Source organism: Colletes gigas, unplaced genomic scaffold (genome assembly GCF_013123115.1).
Source record: "Colletes gigas isolate AHSC1104 unplaced genomic scaffold, ASM1312311v1 Colletes_gigas_Sc00004, whole genome shotgun sequence".
NCBI classification, from domain to species: Eukaryota; Metazoa; Arthropoda; class Insecta; order Hymenoptera; family Colletidae; genus Colletes; species Colletes gigas.
Window position 1 is genome coordinate 5,756,051 of NW_025106633.1, and position 19,989 is coordinate 5,776,039.

The 19,989-nt window shown below is 34.8% G+C and overlaps 1 protein-coding gene across 12 annotated transcripts; it reads right to left on the bottom strand.

Moving 5' to 3' along the window:
- Positions 1-1,391: 1,391 nt before the first annotated feature.
- On the bottom strand, positions 1,392-19,400 carry LOC122405037 (mucin-17-like). Of its 12 annotated transcripts, XM_043409504.1 has the most exons (22): positions 19,271-19,395; positions 17,099-17,640; positions 16,846-16,988; positions 15,012-15,273; positions 14,662-14,935; positions 14,415-14,573; positions 13,402-14,234; positions 13,152-13,324; positions 12,695-13,073; positions 10,698-12,580; positions 10,397-10,622; positions 10,115-10,312; positions 9,642-9,716; positions 6,731-8,970; positions 6,127-6,640; positions 5,924-6,052; positions 5,332-5,709; positions 5,123-5,267; positions 4,971-5,056; positions 4,822-4,889; positions 4,484-4,656; positions 1,392-4,374 (listed from the first exon to the last, which is right to left on the bottom strand). In XM_043409504.1, the coding sequence occupies exons 2-22, from the start codon at positions 17,330-17,332 to the stop codon at positions 3,707-3,709; spliced, it is 9,240 nt and encodes a 3,079-aa protein (XP_043265439.1). In that variant the 5' UTR covers positions 17,333-17,640; positions 19,271-19,395; the 3' UTR covers positions 1,392-3,706. The 12 variants fall into 12 exon arrangements, with proteins under 12 accessions (XP_043265439.1, XP_043265430.1, XP_043265433.1 ...); XM_043409495.1 differs by having other exon boundaries at positions 13,402-14,573; positions 19,352-19,400; XM_043409498.1 differs by having other exon boundaries at positions 9,642-9,713; positions 13,402-14,573.
- Positions 19,401-19,989: the final 589 nt, after the last annotated feature.

Here is a 19,989-nt window from a genome sequence, read left to right on the forward strand (position 1 = left end):
CAATTTTTTAATAAATGTTAATATCTTTTAATAATAAGAGTGATTTATATAGTTTAAAATTATATTCACCAGATATAATAAGATGTTTTTGTATGGCAATGGTATTATTTAGTTACATAATTTTTAAATAAAGTTGAACAAAAATGGAAATAAAGGATAAATGTATCAGTTTAAAAGATCGTATGTTATGAGATTATTACGTGCATTAAATTAATTTCCAATATAAAGAGAAATATTCGTTTAAAAAAGTAAATGCTTATAATTAAAATTTCTTAATTATTTAATGCGGATTATAGCTACTTGCAATGTATGTCGTTTAATATATTTAATTGAACTTACACAATAGGATTTGGATGTCTCTATATTTCTGAATGTTTAAAAATAATTGTTGTAACATAAAATCTATTAATTGAAGATATAGTACTCACTATACCAATTAAAAAGTTTTATATTGTTGTCTACGTAATATATTCATAAATTTTCACAAATATACAATGCATTAATTAACATCATAAGCTATATTTTAATGCAGTTATTTCTTCAGTAAGGAATGGAAGATAATATTATTCTGAGCACAATTACATAAATCATTCCAAGTTTCTTTGCATTAAATGACTAAAATTATGAAAAAGTTTGTGTCAACGAAATTCATGTATGCCTCTGTTAATTATAATTCCTTTTTACATAAGTAAAGGATTTTTTAAATTAATTTTACATCAATTTGTAATTTGTTGAATGTTGATGCATCTTTTATCTAATCAGTCTTTATAAAACTTCTCATAGAATCTCACGCAACACAGCTTACACAAGTCTTAAAGCATCTATGAACTTATGTACTAGTTAGTACAGGAAAGCTCTCGATTATTTTTATCTAAACAATTTTCATATTTTTCATTTTTATTATAAGCAGGATAACTAAATACTAATACAAGAAATTTTAAGAATTCAAGTCAAAATATTTCATAATAATTACATACAATTCGTTTAATCGTTGAATTTTAATCTTTGCTCAAAGTAATTTTTCGGGAGTACAATCTCTAGACAAATTTAGTAATTTTGTTTCTTTGAGACAAGATTTTCCTTTTTTTTTTACATTCGAGTACAAAAAAAGAAAAAAGGTTTGATATGATTTAAAAGTAGTTCTCAATAACTTATAGTCTCATAATGTGAGAAAAATCTGATTTTCAAGTTTGCATTTTTAAAATATCATGCAACATATTTATAAGCTTAAAATAGTATACTTATACGATACATACAATATATATAAATCAACAAATTGTCTACATTTGATTATATATATATATTGCAATTAATTACGTGAATCTGTGAAATAAATAATTTGAATAAATTAGTTCATAAAATTCTGATCCAGCAATATGTACTAAGATGCGTGTGAATTTTAAAATATAGCAAAATATCTTTTACTTGTGTGTGTGTTTTTTTTGTCAGATTTTCTGAAAAATATATTGTAATACCTAAGTTTGAATGCACTAAGTTCAATTCCATCAAGTTAGATGCCATATTGGTAGAAGAGAATTATGATGAATTCATATTGAATTGTTTTTTCCGTATGTAACAGTGCTGTTTGGTATTCTTTGGTAAAACAATCAAAATGTTTTACAAAAAAAAAGTTACTCCAATCATACCATTGTTATAATACTAGATACAGTTAAACTCATATTGTACAAAATATGTTTAGAAGGAAATAGTTCATTGCAATGTTGAAATAATTTTCATTCTATTGTCTGTTCATGTTTCATCGCATTCAATGAATAGTTTGTAGAAAAAAGAAAAAACAAAAAAAGAAGAAAAAAAAAAAATAACAACAAGCTTTACCAAACTATATCACCGTAAATTATTACACTAAACGTAGTTTACGTAAAAAAAATTAAATAGTCAGCTTTTATTAATGATCGAATATAGAAACTGCATCTTCATTAAAAGCCAATCCACCTAACAGTAAATGAATGTATATACAATTAAGTATTACAAGTTACACATTCTCTTTGAGTATTATTTAATAAATTTATTTAAAAGTAACTATATAAGAGTAATTGCAATGTATTTCCACAAGAAATACATACAATTATCTATTATAGTGTTTCGTTCAACAGTCACATGAATTTATTACCAGGTGGATCAACTGGATATTAGGGTTGGTGATTATATTTATGCTGTTTACCGAGAAAATTTAAAAACAATGAAATTTTAGTGCCTAAAACATACAAGTAACGTGTATAAGAACTTCTGAAAATTTATGAACTTCGTCTGTACATAATTATGATCCATATAAATTTTTATTGGAGCTCGTAAGAAAAAATTCGTATTCAGTTTGAAAATAGTGTTTGTAACTGTAATACTGACAATAATAAATTCATGCCAGACGCAGTAATAACTCGCAACATTAAAAGCGGCGCGGACTGCAATTAATTGAACGAAATAAAGATAACATTATAATCAATAAACAGTAGTAATAATATTTGTAGTTATACAAACAAGCTATTCTTAACTATATTGCAAAATGCAATATGTGATAGCACAGATGAAACTTGAAAATATATTTCCTAGGATGTAATCCAAACATTAAATCATTTTATGTTTCGATATCGTTAAAACGTGTATGAATTTATTTAATACCTATGCCATGTTTCTATTGAGCTTTTTTTTTTCATTAGACTCTCAATACCTGGGATTACCATTCAATTTTTAGATATGATTTAATTATTGGAAATGGAACTTGTTAAATAATAAAATTCCTATATGATTTAAAGGAATGAATTATGTAGAACATATTTTCCAACATATTATAAATGAAATGCCAATTTTAGTGAAATAACCTCGAACTTTGATAAATTAAATATGCGATAATAAAAATATTGATAATGGAGTCTAAAAAAGGTAGTAGTCGATATAATATTAGATAAGATACATGGGACTGCTAACTAGTAACACATGACTTTTTTAATAGAAGTAGGTAAAATTGCTAGAAATACATTAAAGCATAACAGTGACTATATTAATCATATTTCTTCTCCGTCTGACTCCTGCAATCACATACATGCACACATGAACATTCTCTCTTCAAAGCATCCAGTATACATTAACAGTTATACATATACATCGAGCAGAATGGCTGTATGCCATTTCGATCGTAAGACTAGCTGAGGCCTGTACTAATGTAAACTGTGCTAGGTATTAAAGAATTCAGAGCAGAAAAAGTCTTTCAATAAGCATTTTCACTAAACAAGGATATTCGCTATATGTATAAGCACAGTACACGTAAAGGCCTCTATCCTCAATTTCAACCTTTCATTCTTCCTTTTCTTTTTCCTTTTTTTTTTTTCGTCCAAAAACTTAATTCGTTCAAAATATTCTTCGCATATGAATCGAGCTTTACTTTTGCTGCGAGGCACATATCAAATATTAATATCATGCTCGCGCGTCTCGGCGAAAATATTTTAGCGATTACGCGTGGATGTTACAATATCGAATATACATCCTAAATACTTTCATTCGCGCCTCCTCTGCATACACACCCACGAGGACGAGGGTAGCAATACGTATTAGCAAAACTATATTAGAATAACAATCGTAATGATAATGCATCATCTCATACTAGTGGATAAGGGCAACAAGTTAAATTAAGAATGTATTACGAGAACGATTAAATTGAAAAAATGTAGAACATAGCTTGCTGAAAGTTACGTTATTGATCGGTATGGGAAGGAGGAACAGTTGAATTATCAGTATTCGCATGTAACGGCTCTGCTGGCGGTGTACCGTCATGAGAATTTCCGACATGCGGTGTAGCTGGCGTAGCTGGTTGTGACTGAGTCGCTCCAGGAGGAGCGTATATTAGTCGATAGCCAGCCGGTAAAAAGAAACCGCCGTGTGGTGTACAACTAAATGTTTGAAAGTTTGGTAATGTTTGGTTCTCGTGATATTGAATGTAACTCCCGCTTCCCGTCGTACTCGATATTGGAATAGGCGTGACTAACGATCCAGTGGAGGACACGGTAATATTCGTTCCATCCGGTAATATAGGTGTGAACTGATATTGAGCTGAATTTATAATTGCTGAATTATGTGACGAATCAAATGACTCTAATTCATTTGTATAACTACTGGATTGTTGCGAGGGCATATTTTGCATAGTTTCAGAAGGCACTACTGGAATTGGAATAACGTAAGCGTGTGGTATTCCAGCCGTTGCCTGCTGCGGTTGTAGTTGCAAAGGAGTCTGCTTTAATTTCTGCATAGCTAATCGCAATGTTTCATCGGTGTCTGGATAATTACTTGAAGCTTTTTGCAATGGAGTTTGAGGTGTTGTATTAAATACTAAATAGTCTTCTGTACCTGGAAGTCTAGTTTGTCCTGTATTAAATAAAAAACCATATCATTATAACGGACGATACAAATCTAACATGTAATACGAAATAATGTATAATTTATTAACGTACGGAAATTAAAAATAATTACTCACCTGCCAAACTAGTCGCAACGGTGTGATAAAGCACCGGGTGATGTTGATGGTGATGCTGATGAAGTGCACTTGCTTGTTGTTGCTGCTGAATCAATAATTGTAACTGATGTTGCTGGAAGCGTTCCAATTCTTCCCTGTGTCTTCTTTGCAATGTCTCCAACTCCATAGTTTGCCTAAATAATGATACATCAATCAATGCTCTGTTTTAATTTCTTTTTTTAGCAACTAGTAAGAAATTAGTGCATACGTTTTCATAACTGGATCGAAACGTTTAATAAACTATGCGTGGTTATGCCTATAAAACCATTGTCACTGGATCATTAAAGAAATAAACTTACTTTTTTATAAGCAGTTGATATTCTTCGCTTGGTGTCAATGTCCAAAATCGTTCATCCTTTTCGGTTTGCTGGAAGTGATACAACAATGTTTTGATTAAAATATTATCAACATGTTTGATATTGAATACATTTTCAACAAAGATATTTACATCTAGAGTAGGAACACTAATAGGTTGATTAGTTTGCGCGGGTGGAATAGAACCTTCACGACTATGAATTACTTGTACCGGTGTACCTATAATTAAGAAATTATTTAAAACTTATACATTCAATTCTCTGAAAGTTGATACTGAATGCTTACCCTGCGTGTCCTCCGCGTGATAAATCTTTGGATCCTCGGTATGTTGTTGTTGTTGGGTTGATGCAGCAGCATTACTCGGAGGACCTGCGACCTTCGAAACCATGAATCTTGATATTTTTCTAACAGGTTGAGTTGTACTAACCTTCTATTAAAATTGCATAGTTATTTCATTTTTCAGAAAACGCTTATCATATGCAATTAATACTTACCTCGAGAACATTTTCTTGGGATTCTGCTAACACTGGTGTGTTTGTGTCAGAGCGGCATGTAACGACACTGGGAGTAACGTTAGCAACAAGCACAGCTGTCGCAGGTGGAACGGTGGTCAATAAATTTTGAGTAGATTGCAGAGACGGCTGCATTTGAATACAGGTAGCAGCAGAAACGGGTGGCGTCAAAGGTTGCGGTGACGACGTCGAGAGAATCGAGCCTCTGTGATGAATTTTTGCCAACTCCTGTTCCAGTTCCTGGAGACGAGATCCAGGCCTCTGCGCTCGTACTTTGATATTCTCTTTACTAGGACTCATGGTTTCTGATCCTGCAGGACCCCCTCCTGGCGTTGGACTATCAAGGGAGCAATCTACATGCTAAATACACAAGACAACTTTCTGTAATATAAAACTGAGGTATATGTTATTATTTAACATAATAAAGATGTTTGAGAGAAAGCAATTTTTTATTAGTGACAGATAAGAGGTTTAAATTAGAATTTTGAGACTTTGGATTATGAGATCACCTTCATCCTCTAATGGTTACACCCCCCCCCCTTCCTTCTTTGAAAAATATTAATACAAAACTTACGGTTTGAGACAGTGCAAGTTGATGAATGGAGGCTTCTTGATTTAAGACGGAATTTTCAACATTTGTTGTAACATTTGAATCGGTTAGAGCAGTTGAAGATTGGATTGTTGTCTGAGGTGATAAAGGACCCTACGATCAATTATTCGTATTAGTAATTCATGATTAATTTGGCATGTATTTAAAAAAATACAACTTATACTTACTATGCCATGTGTAGTTGAGATTGGCATACCAATGTTAACAAGCTTCTGCTGTAAAGAATGCATGTACGCATCATATCCTCCCATTATTTGGTGATTATGAGGGGTGGCTGGATAACTTATAGGCGGCGTGCCTACATTGTGTGCTTCGGACGGCTGATTTGTTAGCTGTACAAGTTTTTGGTGGAGGTCCGCTATTGTCTGTGGACCTGTTCCACCTGGACCACTTGTTCCGATAGTTACGTCCGAGACTTTATCTAAAGAATTCTGTTGGCTGAGCTTCCGATGTTGCTGTTGCTGTTGCTGTTGCTGTTGCTGCTGTTGCTGCTGCTGTTGCTGTTGCTGTTGTTGTTGCGGTTGCTGCTGCTGCTGTTGTTGTTGCTGCTGCTGTTGTTGTAATATCTGGTTTTGCATAAACAACGCCGAGTCGACAGATTCAACAATTGTATGTTCAGGAGTTACGTCATGGCTGGAATTTTCTGTCTCCGATTGCAGATGATATTCAGTACTAACGCGTCTAATGTTCAAACAAAAGAAATAATTATATAAAATACAGAATTAGGTAACAATACCAAACAATCCAATGCCGTAACTATAATGTACATACCCAGTAAAATTAGTTGTATCTTGATTTTCAGCTTCTGATGTTTTTCCTAAAAGTTGTTGATCTGGAAGTTTTATGTGTAACTGAGACTGATCGGGTGTAGGAAAGCTTTCTGAGTGCTGTATATCTTGTATAATTTGCTGTTGTGTAGGGGCAATTTGCTGCAACGACGGAAGAGTTTGTTGAGTATGTCTTATTGGTACAGTCTGCTGTAAAATATTTTGATTCGCGGTAGCAATCCATTTCCCTTGCAACGGGAGCGTTTGTACCGATACTCCTTGAAAAGTTTGTTGCGATATTTGTAACTGAGGATCCATTTGTTGATTTGCGTTTAATTGCATTGTTTGTTGCAAAGGTATTTGTTGAGCTTGATGAGGTTGCTGAGAAATTTGGAACGTTTGTGAAATTCCTTGCTGCACTGTATTTGTTTGATAATTGTGTTGCAATTGCGAAGACATTTGCATTTGACTTGCTTCGGGTTGAATAGGTTGAAAATACTGTTCAGATTGAAGAGCAGGTTTATATTCAATTACTGTAGCTGCTGCAACGTTGGCAGTCGAACTTTGCTCGTGACTAGTCAAGCAATGAGGCGTTGTGGACTTCGATTTTGGATTTGACAGTATGTTTGCTAAATTCTGCGCCAAGTCTGGAAGTGTTGACGATACTTCCTTCGTTTTTACTGTAACTTTCGGGGCAATTTCTGTAGCGACAACTTGGTGGGTAGGAACTGAAACAGGAACGGATGTATTCATTGAAACATTCACTAGATTTTGAGGAGCTGCTTGGAGCTGCTGAACTGGTTCTAAAACAGTCTGCGAAATAGGTGCAATATTTGATCCCTCTTGTTGCGGAATAAGTTGAACATTTTGAACGTGATGCATAGATGCGTTAGGCGCAACCATCAACTGTTTTTTATCATCAGTAAGATTAACTATTTCCGACATCTGTGAATCTGTGGACATATTTGACGTTGTAGAGATATTTGAAATTCTACGATTTCTTTCGTCTACAATTGCGGTTGGCTGTAATTGTTGTATTGGCCCGGAAAGCATTACATATTGTTGATGTTGTTGCGGCATTTGTTGAGAGTGGAATTGTTGCAATGGTCGCTGAGCTTGCATTTGTCCTTGATGCTGATGTTCAGATTGAATATGCATTTGCGTTAAATTGTGTTGCGCAGTCATTTGTTGTTGTTGCTGTTGCTGTTGTAATAGAATGTTAGGTTGCATAGGCTGATTCTGATATTGCCCTTGCAAGTTGACTCCATTCGAGGGAACTTGAGCTTGTAGATCTTTTTGCGGCGCAACCACGATGTTTTGAGGAACAGGTTGTATTGGCTGAGACGATTGTATAATTACATTGTGTGGACTAGACTGCATAGCACTGATATTTTGCTGCATTTGTTGCATCGGTTGTCCTTGCACGGTGCTTTGAATACCAATTGTTTGTTGCCCTGATTGCATTGCTTGGACATTATCTCCTTGTTCCGTAACATACTGAATGTTCTGTATAACCGCTTCGCTATTAGACTTTTCAGGAACATTTACGACTTGCGTTTCTAAAACATTTGCTTCCGAATCATCGTGCTTTACTTGTCCATCATCAGCCACGCTAGGTTGTAATACGGTCGATTGCATCGTCGGAAGATTAGATTTGTCTGTACCTTCTACGACAGTGGTAGATCCTTCCTCTTCGTTTGTAAGAACCTTTTGTTCGACTACAGGACTGACTAAAAAACGAGAGATCTTTCGCATTGGTGGTGGCGCAGTTAATGCAGCCACTTCCGTAGCTGTAGCGTCAGATTGCATTTCTTTATTTGCTTCTTTTTCTTGGTGTTCCGTCATATCCTGAACTATAGATTCTTTTGATACTTCATTCGCTTGGTTCGTTAGATCCTGTATTTGACTTTGAGTGTACGATGTCGAGCACTGATAGGATTTAGTAATATCATCTTTAGGCATATGATACCCATCCAAACCCGTGTCTGCGTTTGTCATAGCGATTACAGTTTCTTGTGTATCGGTCGGATCGCTCGGTAAATTGGTCGGCGTTAATGTGTCTGTATTTTGCGTCGAGGTAGATGATCGTCTGGATGCTTCGGCCGATGTATTTTCATGCCCCACCTGGCTATCAGGCGTTTGCACATTTTGTTGCTTCTCCGAGGAGGCGTTCGTAATGTGAGAAATAATTTGGTCGATCTGCAACAATTTTGTCGGTGTAGAGGTATTGGAGGTTTCGTCTCTCTGGAAACATATAATGCGTAATTGTTCAGACGAAACTGTTAAACTTTCTCACAAAGTAATTGTAATGCACATGAACAAAAACAAGGCTACGTCATAAACTAAATAGTCCATTACAAAGTATGCTTAAATAGAATCACAATAAATGGCATGTTCAAAGGGAAACACAATTACGAGTATCTAATGATGATCATCTACTTTTAAGTGACAATACATTTAGCGAAATCGTTCGAATAAATGCTATTTCCTGTCTATTTGAGAAATCTAAAATCGTTTGTCTCTATTAATGTTGGATCTCGCATACACAATATTGTCTGAAATACAGTGGCTTATGTGAATCGATATCTCTAACGGGGATCATACTTTCTTTGAAGGAATACAATCTTCCTGAAACGCTTTCTGAGTAAAAATTAAACGTGAGGATTAACAGCGATACAAAATAAAAGCATGGAACACCTTGTTTAAATACTCCAAACATTGTATTACGAATCGCCTACGTGATGAACGTATAAAACACAGGAAATGTCGTCATATGAAATTGCTGTGCCTTAAAAAGATACACAAACGTCCGAACACAATGTATCGTGAATTAAAAAGGATGCACAAACGTCCACGACTGTACGACGAAATATAGGAAACGGGAATGGGGGGTACGGCGGGGACGATGAACTCACCGAACGGTGTCTACGATGGACTTTGTACGACGATCGGTGGCTGCTTTGACGAGTTAGCGAGCCATGTCTCACCTGCTGCGTCCAAAACGATACACACCAATTATATGCGCGCCCTTGTTTTTTTTGCGAGGTCATGTGATACACATATCGAGCACAAGACCACTAAGCTATTCTGACACGAAATGTATAAAATGTATAATTCCATTATGGAAAAACGAACTTCAAAGCTATGACGACAATTACATCACTTTAAGATAGTTTTTCTAAAAGCGAAACAGTCCTAGGATACGGTATTATGGACTTTTGTGTATCGGATCCTTGAATAGCAATTAATAACACTATTAACAATACTCATTTTCGAAAACATTTCAGAATTTATTTGCTTTGATTTTCAATGGAAACCGATCAATTTCGTTTGTAATAGTTAATTAATATTCCGAAAATGAAATGACGGATGAAAGGGAAACCGTTACCTTAGCTGTATCAAGACTGTGGTCACGATCTCTGGGTCGACGGCTTGTAACTGGGCTACCACCAGCCGATTGATCCGGTGGACCATGCGCCACTAAAGGTAATGTCCGTGTAGGATCCAAACGCAATTGTTTAACAATATCCTCTATTAGTTCTACGAATGTTTCACACTGAGACTGAGGTAATAAATTTTCGGCGACCTGCAAATAAAAATAAACAAAGTAATATAAATTTCTGTTATTAACGCTGCAATAGTAATATTTAAAGTAATATCACTTGCTTACCAAATTGTTGGCAATGTCGGTAGGTACCATATCATCTCTATCGAATTTAAACGTCACAGTTTTTTGTTTGCTCGTATCTAGCTGGCATTCAACGGTTACAGATTGCCCTTCGCCACTGCTTACAGACAAAACTGTCAATTTAATACCAGGCTTTTTGCGCTTCGTAGTCGATCTTTTTATCTTACATCTTTCAGAGGCAACGTTCTCGGAATTTTCTTGAGTCACTCTATGCAAAGTAAAACATCGTATGAAATTTTTAAATGGGGGTTATTTTTCGAATAAGTAAAATTTCGTAATTTACCCTTCGCCTGGTACTGAGGTTTGAGACGTAACGTTTGTATTAGCTAAATTAGATGTATTCGTTGAATCTTGAATGTTAGAAGGTAAATCTGCTGGCAATGACTGTATGGAATCCATTGTATCCTGCTTAGGCAATGATGCTCTATCTGTGGTAGAACACTGATCGGTTGTTGAAACGAAATGTTGCTGGTGCTGTGACGTTGTCGTTGAATGCGCTGGGACACTCATTCCGGATGATATAGGAACAGAAGCGGGAACATTGGAATTCTGCGGATACTGCATCTGAACTAAGACATTTTGTTGGGACTGTGATTGATGCCCGCTGCTTGGAAGAATCGTAGATGTATTTTGCATGTTTGGAATAGTAGAAGATGTTGCACTTTGTATAAGAGCTGCCGACGATGAACTTTGAATATTTATGCTGGATGGTACAGACGTTTGAACTTGTCCTGTTTGTTGCTGTATGTAAGGTTGCGAAGTTGGAGGCGCCGAGCTTCCAGGAATAGTCGCATGAGGATAAATTTGAGCCGCAGGTTGGTTGGATGATAAAATTTCGACGTGTCCAGTAGGATTGGAGCTTGTGTACGAATGATATATTTGTTGAGGTATATTTTGTTGGTACATAGGCTGTGCATTATATCCAGAAGTTCCTGAGGTACTTTGCTGATAGAATTGTTGGTTTTGAACGGGCTGAGAACCCACTGCATGTTGGTGTACTTGTTGGACGTGCTGTACCTGCGGTTGAGGATACTGCACTTGTTGAGGTTGTTGAATTTGTTGATGCACATGCTGTTGCTGCGATAAAATTTGTATCTGAGATTGCATCTGCGACTGCATTTGATGGCTCAACTGTTGAGGCATATTCATCTGATTCAACTGTATATATTGTTGTTGTTGGTGCAAATGCTGTTGTTGTTGTATCTGTTGCGGTACTTGAGGGAATTGTGGTTGTGTTTGCACGGTCTGAGGCGTAGAACATTGAGAAGAGGCAGCTGTTAAATTTTGCGAAACATGCTGAGGGTATTGTTGCTGCTGTTGTTGTTGGTACTGCTGCTGCAATTGCTGCTGATACTGTTGCTGTTGATACTGAACTTGCTGTTGCGAAACTTGTGGCACTTGTTGCATCTGCTGCGCTTGCTGGGGCTGCACGACCGACGTTTGCTGCTGTATCAATGGTTGCTGTTGAACTAATTGAACTTGTTGAGGTTGCAAATTATGTTGCTGGGATTGTTGCGCGGCAGGTTGCATTTGTTGCTGCGACTGAAGCGGTATTTGGTTTTGTTGTAACTGCATTTGTACTTGGCCCTGCATTTGAATGCCCATATTTGATTGCATCTGTTGTTGCGACTGTAACTGTTGTTGTAATTGCATTTGTTGGAGTAGCAATTGTTGCTGCAATAGATTTTCATTAGCCGTGTTAGTGGTGTCCGCTTCTCTATCTAGACGTTCCTTTTCTTCTTTGGCTTTACGTTCCTCCCTTTCTCGTAACAGAGTAGTGATTTGCGATTTTAACATCTTTGCTACAGCCTTAACGTCTTCTTCGAGTATTAAGCTAGATTTAGCCATTTCCGAGGCTACCTCTTCCGCATTGTCGGCTTGAATGTCGAAATCAAATTGTATTGCCTCGTTCTCTTTATGTTTATTAGTACGTTTCTTGGGATCTAATACTCGTAGTCGAAATTCGACACGAGATAGTTCTGCATCCGCAACCGCCGAATCTCGCGAAACCATTTCTAATTTTAATCCAACATCGTCCGCGAAAAATTCGTGATTCAAAAGATCTTTGACCAACGGGCGTTCTTCTTTCTTTAACCGAATACACATTTCTATGATTTCACGCACTTCTGGATTTTCCACTTTGTCATAGCTCTGTGGTTTTACGCCCTGTATAATGCAAATATTAATTAATAACACGTAACCTGTAGAACTAAGTGAGAACTAATATTAAGTTAAGAGTACAAAGCTTAACTGATATTAATTAAAACGAATATTATTTACCGATACAACTCGTTTATATATTTGCGCTGGTCCAGTGCATTCAGAGTACGGATATTCACTAGTAGCCATTTCAAGCATACACATTCCAAATGCATAAACATCGACAGATTCATCGTAATGTTCTTCGTACATTTCAGGCGCCATGAATTCGGGTGTACCAATAACGCTCTTTGCAAAACTTCGGTTTTTAAGCGTTGCAAGCCCTAAATCGCCAATTTTTACACTCCCTGTAGTACCAGTAATAAAAATATTGTCGCACTTCAGATCACGGTGAATAATCGGCGGTGATCTAGAGTGTAAAAAGCTAAGGCCTTTTAAAATTTGTCGACACCAGGACTTCACTACTTTCGGATTAATCTTTTTAAAACGTCGTAGGTACCTGTGTAAAATTATATAATAAATTAAAATAATAATAATAAAAATTCAATCTGTTTAAAGATATTTTAAAATAACTTACGTTTTTAATGTACCTGAAGTCATAAGTTCAGTGACTAGTACAATGTATTTCCTACGTGTTAGCGTGACTTCCCAATAGTCATAAAACCTAACAATATTTGGATGTTGCAGCCCTTTCAACATTTCCGCCTCCTCTCGAAACCTCAGTCTTTCTGTTCTATTTAATTTTTTCTCCTAAAAGAGAATACTTTAAAATAAATATCACAACTATAACGACACTATAGAAAAATACATGATTTTGATCTTCTTACCTGTAATTCACACCAAGCGACAGCCACGCCAGTCTGAGTATCCAGACCTCTGTATACAGTCTTAAAGCTACCTCTACCGATTTCCTCCTCGAATTTCAAAAATCTCCCATCCGGTGATATACCTATAGCTTTCTCTTCGTCATCGTCATCTTCAACGTTCTGAATTTTCACTTTTAGCAACAGACTTTGAACTTCTTCCATCGCCATTGTTTTCTGCGTTAATTTTTCATCCGCTTTAAAGTTTTCATCGAGTAAAGGGCCAATAAAGCCCTCCGCTGTTTCTTCGTGCGCGACCACTTCTTTTTGAGAATCTTTCGCAATTTTCGTTTCATCCTGCGTATCCGTGTCTTTAACGTCCTCCATTTCTGTATCTAAAGGTGGTACTTTTCCTAACTTACTCAGAGATTCATGAAGCGCTTGTGTGGCAACAATATCGCTAATACTGGTGCCATTGTCATCTTCGTCATATATCGTCACTTCTCCTTCGTCTTCTTCTCTTTGTGCCTCCATATCCTTACCCTCGGTCTCCACTATCTCTTCTGACACTTTCGATGTTACAAACCTTGAACTTTTCACTAGTTCCTCATGTTGCTCTGTATCTTTCTTATCCCCGGTCACGTCTTCTTCGGAATCCTTAGTTAAATCTTCTTTTTCCGTAACATTAGTAGCCTTTAAAGAATCGGTAGACGTTTTTCGTTTTGTTTTATCATTATTTTTATTATTAGACGCTGAACTTGTGGACGTTTCTGTGGACGTTACAGTCGTATTTATATTTTTTTCCATGCTTGGTGTCTCTTTCAAATTTTTATTATTTTGCTGCTCAATTATCTTTTCTGTAACATACTTATTTTTAGATCTTGTAGGTTTATTCTCGCTGTTGGTACATTTCGTACTTATGGAAGATGTAGAGAGTACTTTTTGTTTGTTTTGTGTAGGTGTTTCTTCGTCAATACTATTTGCCGATATTTTTCTCGTAATATTAGAAATTTTAGAAGATTCAGAACATTCCGTACCTTTTTGCTCGCTAGAATCTAATGATACTTTTTTAACTGATACATTCTGTGACGATTTAGCACCTTCTTCACTGATACTACATTCCACGCTCGTTTCATCTTCATCCGATTTTTTCGACCTCACTCGATTAATTGGTGTTGAAGGTGTAGAACTGGATCCTGTATTATGAAATAAGATTTTTAATATCAATCACAATATTTACAAATTTATATAAGAGCTATAAGAATTTATACAAGTATACAGTACCTGGTATACTGAACACATTTTCTGTTGCTGTAATAGCTTCCTCTGCATCGCTAAAACTGCGTTCATTTTCATTCTCCAAAGATGGTGAATTGAGATTCCGAGACGATGATTTTTCAGAAATACGCAATGCAGACAGAACTTTCTTTTTAGAAGAAGGTGAATTACTCGCAACTCCGTTCGTTGTTATAGATAATAAATCCGCGCTATGATCAGTCCTCTGCGTTCGTATTTGCTTTTTGCAGATTGTTGTAGAGGAACGACTTATATTTGATGTCTAAGTAAAACATTCATATTTATTATCTATTTACAAGAATGCTCATCTGTGCGGTTAATGTGAAAAATGTACGAACTTTTCGGTCCCCAGAATTATGAGTACTAGTACCAGCTTGTGAAACAATAGACAATTTTCTTTGGCGTTTATGGTTATGTGTGTGGTTATGAATTCTTTGAGTGGTAACAACTGAACATGGGCCTCCACCTTCCTGAGAGGCTAAGTGTCCCACTGCCAAACTAATCCCACCCTGGCTACTACTGCCTCCACTGGCCACCAGCTTTGGACATAAACTTGACAGGCCACTTCCGCCTGAAGAACGTTGCCTATTTGTCTCATACCTAAAACATCATTGAAAATGCTACGTAACTTTTATGTTATACATCGTTGAAAAAACTTTATTTTTTACTTCTTAAAATGTAATAAAATGTCCTAAACGTTATTCCGTTTCATTGAGAAAGATATTAACTAAGTTACATTACACGATCCTTCCATAATGTTTGGAAGTGCACTAATACAGTAGTAATCGACCTACATGTTTGTGATATAGATAAACTTTTAAAAGACAAGCTTTCAGTTATTTTATGGAATAAACTTATGTTTTATCTTTCCAAGACAATACAACTACCGAAAAAGCAAATTAAAACTGTATTTAATACCTTAAAGCAATAGTAAAATCTTATGCATATAAATCAATAATAGGAAAATGTTACACGCGTACGCGCATATATGAATGGTGGTAAATATAAATTGAGATGCTAATCAAGTTTTTAGTCTCATCAGTACTGAATGTACATGTTGGAATTGAAATTATGTTACATTACATAATGCCAAAATGTCATGAATGATGTCTTGAATTACTGCTGAATCTCACAAGAAGATGAGATATGTAAAACATTTGGATATTATTTATACAAATGAGAAACTAAATTAGAAACACAATGTATAATATCTATGAATATAATGCAATTTTTAAAAGTTAAAAGCCAAACATAATGCAAATGATATAATAACACTATTAATGGAATATTATCATTTTTTTTTTATGTTTCAAGGGTGATAAGTGCTAATCGAATAATCTTATACTGCAGCATAACAATAATCTGAATCATATAACCACTAACCTTTGAATATCTAAAAAATTTCATACTTCAAGCTGAGGCTCAGTAATTCTGAAAATATATTTGAATTTACATTTTTAGTTTTTGAGTGAAACTTTCCAACTTTACAAAATGAAAGCTATTTTCATTACTATACTAGTTTTTGGCCTTATGTACAAATTTTCAACATAAATTCCATTTGTGAAATACACATGAATCGATCTTAACATCTATAGTTTTGAAGGATATTAATTGACGTTTTAATGATCACGATACATTTAGTATGTACATATAAAGTACAGATGAGATGCATAGAAGTTTCTGTGTGTGTGTAGTTTCATTATTTGAAATATTATTGTACTCTATGAGTAACATGTAAAAATTATAATAATTCGATAAGTTGAAAACCTAAAATTAAGAAAATCATTTTCCAGAGAATGGAATTTCTGAAAGAAATACATTATATCAAGGAACAGACAGCAAAATGCTTTTCAAACTAATGAAATATACACAGTGTTCTACAATGAGTGGTACAACTATGAAGCAAGTGATTCTCAATATAAAATTAGATCGAAAATGTAGAATGAAATTTAAAAACCATTATTATATATTGCCAATTTACTTTTGAACGTAGAATTATCTGCTTTTTGACTGCATCACTTATTCTTGAGACATTCTGTATGTATATCGATCATATAAAATATATCACACTTAAATAAAAAGCAAAAAATGAATCACAGCAAAGAAATTAAATGACAGAAGGTAAAACATGACAATGTAAGAAGCATGATTTTGATACAGACATCATTATACCTGTCCTGCCTGCTGTGGCCAGATGAGAAAAGCCCGCGCACTGTATTGCCTATAGCTGCTCTCTTTTTAGCTTCTTTCTCTCGTTCTCTGTACCCACCAGATCCAGTGCTCACCTGATGATCTTGACGAGTGTTTCTATCTCCCTATAACAAATACATTAATGTCACAAGAAATCGATATATCAATAGAGAAATAATGTCTGGTTCATATGTTCATTTGTATACTAATACGCTTAAATAATAAATAAATTTACCTTAATGCTTAAAAGTTTTATATTCAAATTAGTACTCGTGTTTGTTGGAACTGGACTTAAATCACACCGCACTCTTCTGTGCGATTTCTCAACAATTGGCGGATCGTCGTCTAACTCCAACTGATTTCCGATTGAAAAAGCACGTGTTTGCGTTAACAAAATATCCTCTGTATTGTGTTTCTGACTGTTGCTCACCGAACTCACTGCCTTGCTTTCATTGCAGCATCTCGGCATTGCACATAACCAACTTACAAATGAGCTCACTTTATAAAATTTGTGTACTTTACTCTGTAGCTTTCCTTTTAAATTATTTCGTATATAGAAACTTAATGCAAATTTTTACTGTCATATTATGTTTTAGGGAAATAGCTTGTATCTTTAACTAAGATTGTTTCTCCGACTATAAAATTCTGAACGTATTTATAGCGTACAGAGTTTATGATTCTTATGTTCATCACAGATTTCTTCTTTGTTTACTGTATATATTCTGTTATCTCAAATTCTCAATAAATATTTAATACCAAACAACAAGTTGAATAATTCTGAAATCAAAAAAATCATTCATATAACAATCGCAAAAATATTAATAAGAAAATGTTAATAAATGTACCGTTAATGCACAAAATAATGGAATGAAACCATGTACATAAATGATTTTTTTAGAAATCCCAAAATATACCGTACAAAAGTTTAGTTACCTTGCATACTTAATATGTTTATAAGGTACTTAATAGATATCATATTTAAGTTCACATTCTTTCATTCTTATTCATTCTAAAATATCAAATCTTTCAAGGATCTATGTTAAAAATTAAAATATATAAATGTTTAAATCAATTAAAAAAATATTGCTATAAGTGTATTTAAGAAGTTTTGACTTATACAGGGAAAAAAAAAAAAACTATGAATTCAGTAAATTTGGGAACTACAAATTTAATTATTGCTAGTTAAATAATGCATCAAAGGTTTATTGATATTTAAAAATTCGTTAAAAACTATGTTTTTTCCACATGAAGGATAAAAAAATATTATTAATTATATAGAATTATTTCATTCTAATTTTTCACATTGGATATATATTTTTTCATTTTCAATAACATCAACAATTTTTTTTGAAAGTTTGCATTAAATATGTGCCAACACTTATGTGTAGTATACGTATATACATATACATATATGACATACCATATGGTAAATATATGAATAATTTACGATTTGCATGGTAACAATATTAAAAATTAAACTGAATCACTAACTCATTTTCTATGAATAAAAAAACAAAATCAGGGACACAAGAACATTGTGATCGAAATAGAATTCTATCAATAAACCTTGAATTAATCTATTTTACAGAGGGCAGAATTGCGTGTGTATGGTCTTTCTTGTAGCACTATGTAATTCCTGTTTTGCAAACGTTTATATGCTGTATGGATTGTATAAATTTAGCAACATCAATAGCATAAATGTTGATCACATCTACTGCCAATAAATGTGTGGGCAACCGATCTCGGAATTAGTGCTTTAGATATATATCTAACGTTAGATACAAATATTTCGTTATTTATCAACAAGGTGAAACTTATATTTCACGAACTATAACGAAACGAACGCGGTACTACATGTCTAAACGAAGAAAATGAACGGGAAAAAAATTTACTTCGTCAATAACGCAGTATGTTGTCAAGCATCATGGAACAGTCACTTGAAAAATGTTGACAGTATATAGCAAGTAGCAGGTCTTACGTATATACTGTGATATACGTATCTCACGGACACACCGTTGCACTGCATGCTGTACACAAGAACGACTGTGTATTACGGGGTGAAGAGGAAGTACCACACACATATACCGTAAATCAAATAAATGTACACATTCGTACGCGCGCATATAGTCAGATACCAAGATAATGTGACATCTATCCCAAAAATATCGCGTTAGTGCATATTTTACACATTGTCCCACGGCAAGGGGATTTCAGACGTATGGATAGATACAAATCTCTTCATCCTCTAAGAACGTCATAAGTCGATCCCAAATTTTTTACTGATAAAATGCATCGAGAAGACTGCAAGATTTGTCATGCGGAGATGCGTGAACAACAATACCTACATAGTGTCGCGGTTTCGTGCCTACATACAATATATTCGTTCGGTTATCGACAGTTTCATTACCTCCGATATGGACACAGTCATATTAGCTTCGCGACGCACTGACAAACAGCACTCGTAATTCTTTAGTCAGCCGGTACTCACATTTGTGTTGCAGACAATCGCCCGACTACACCCAAATAACCACCATTTTTTTTCACTGAATAATGCGCACTCTTGCGGTGCTATGCGTTAACAATGATCAAGTTATAAATTCATGCCGCGTGCACACGAAACGCGATATGTTATCAGACAAAGCGGATCGCAGTTTATTGGAAACCGTCAAAAGATAATTTTATTTTTTGATAACGCTTATCCGTTGATTCTTTTTAATCGAACATTTTAGATCAACATCGTTTTAATATCGAAAATTTGGAAATATGTAATAATTAAAAGAGATTCATTTACTTACAAATATTCTTATCGTCAAACGAGAAAAAACGTTATTGGCCAGTCGCGATCATTTTCCCGGTTATGAATCATTACATACTTTCATGTTATGCCACTTTATCTCTCTTTTTAAAAGACAAAGAGATGGAACGGTAGAGTAACGAAATTGTGGGGTAGTAATAGGTTAGGAGTTCATAAATTGTCTAATGATATCCAACCAATTCGTTCAAATAACGATATCATCATTATCTACCTTCGAATGTTCCCGCGCCTGAGTAGAGAATGTTAAGTAAGCTTTACCGTGAACACAAATTGTAGATACTGAAAGAAACAAATATTTTAGTTAAACATTG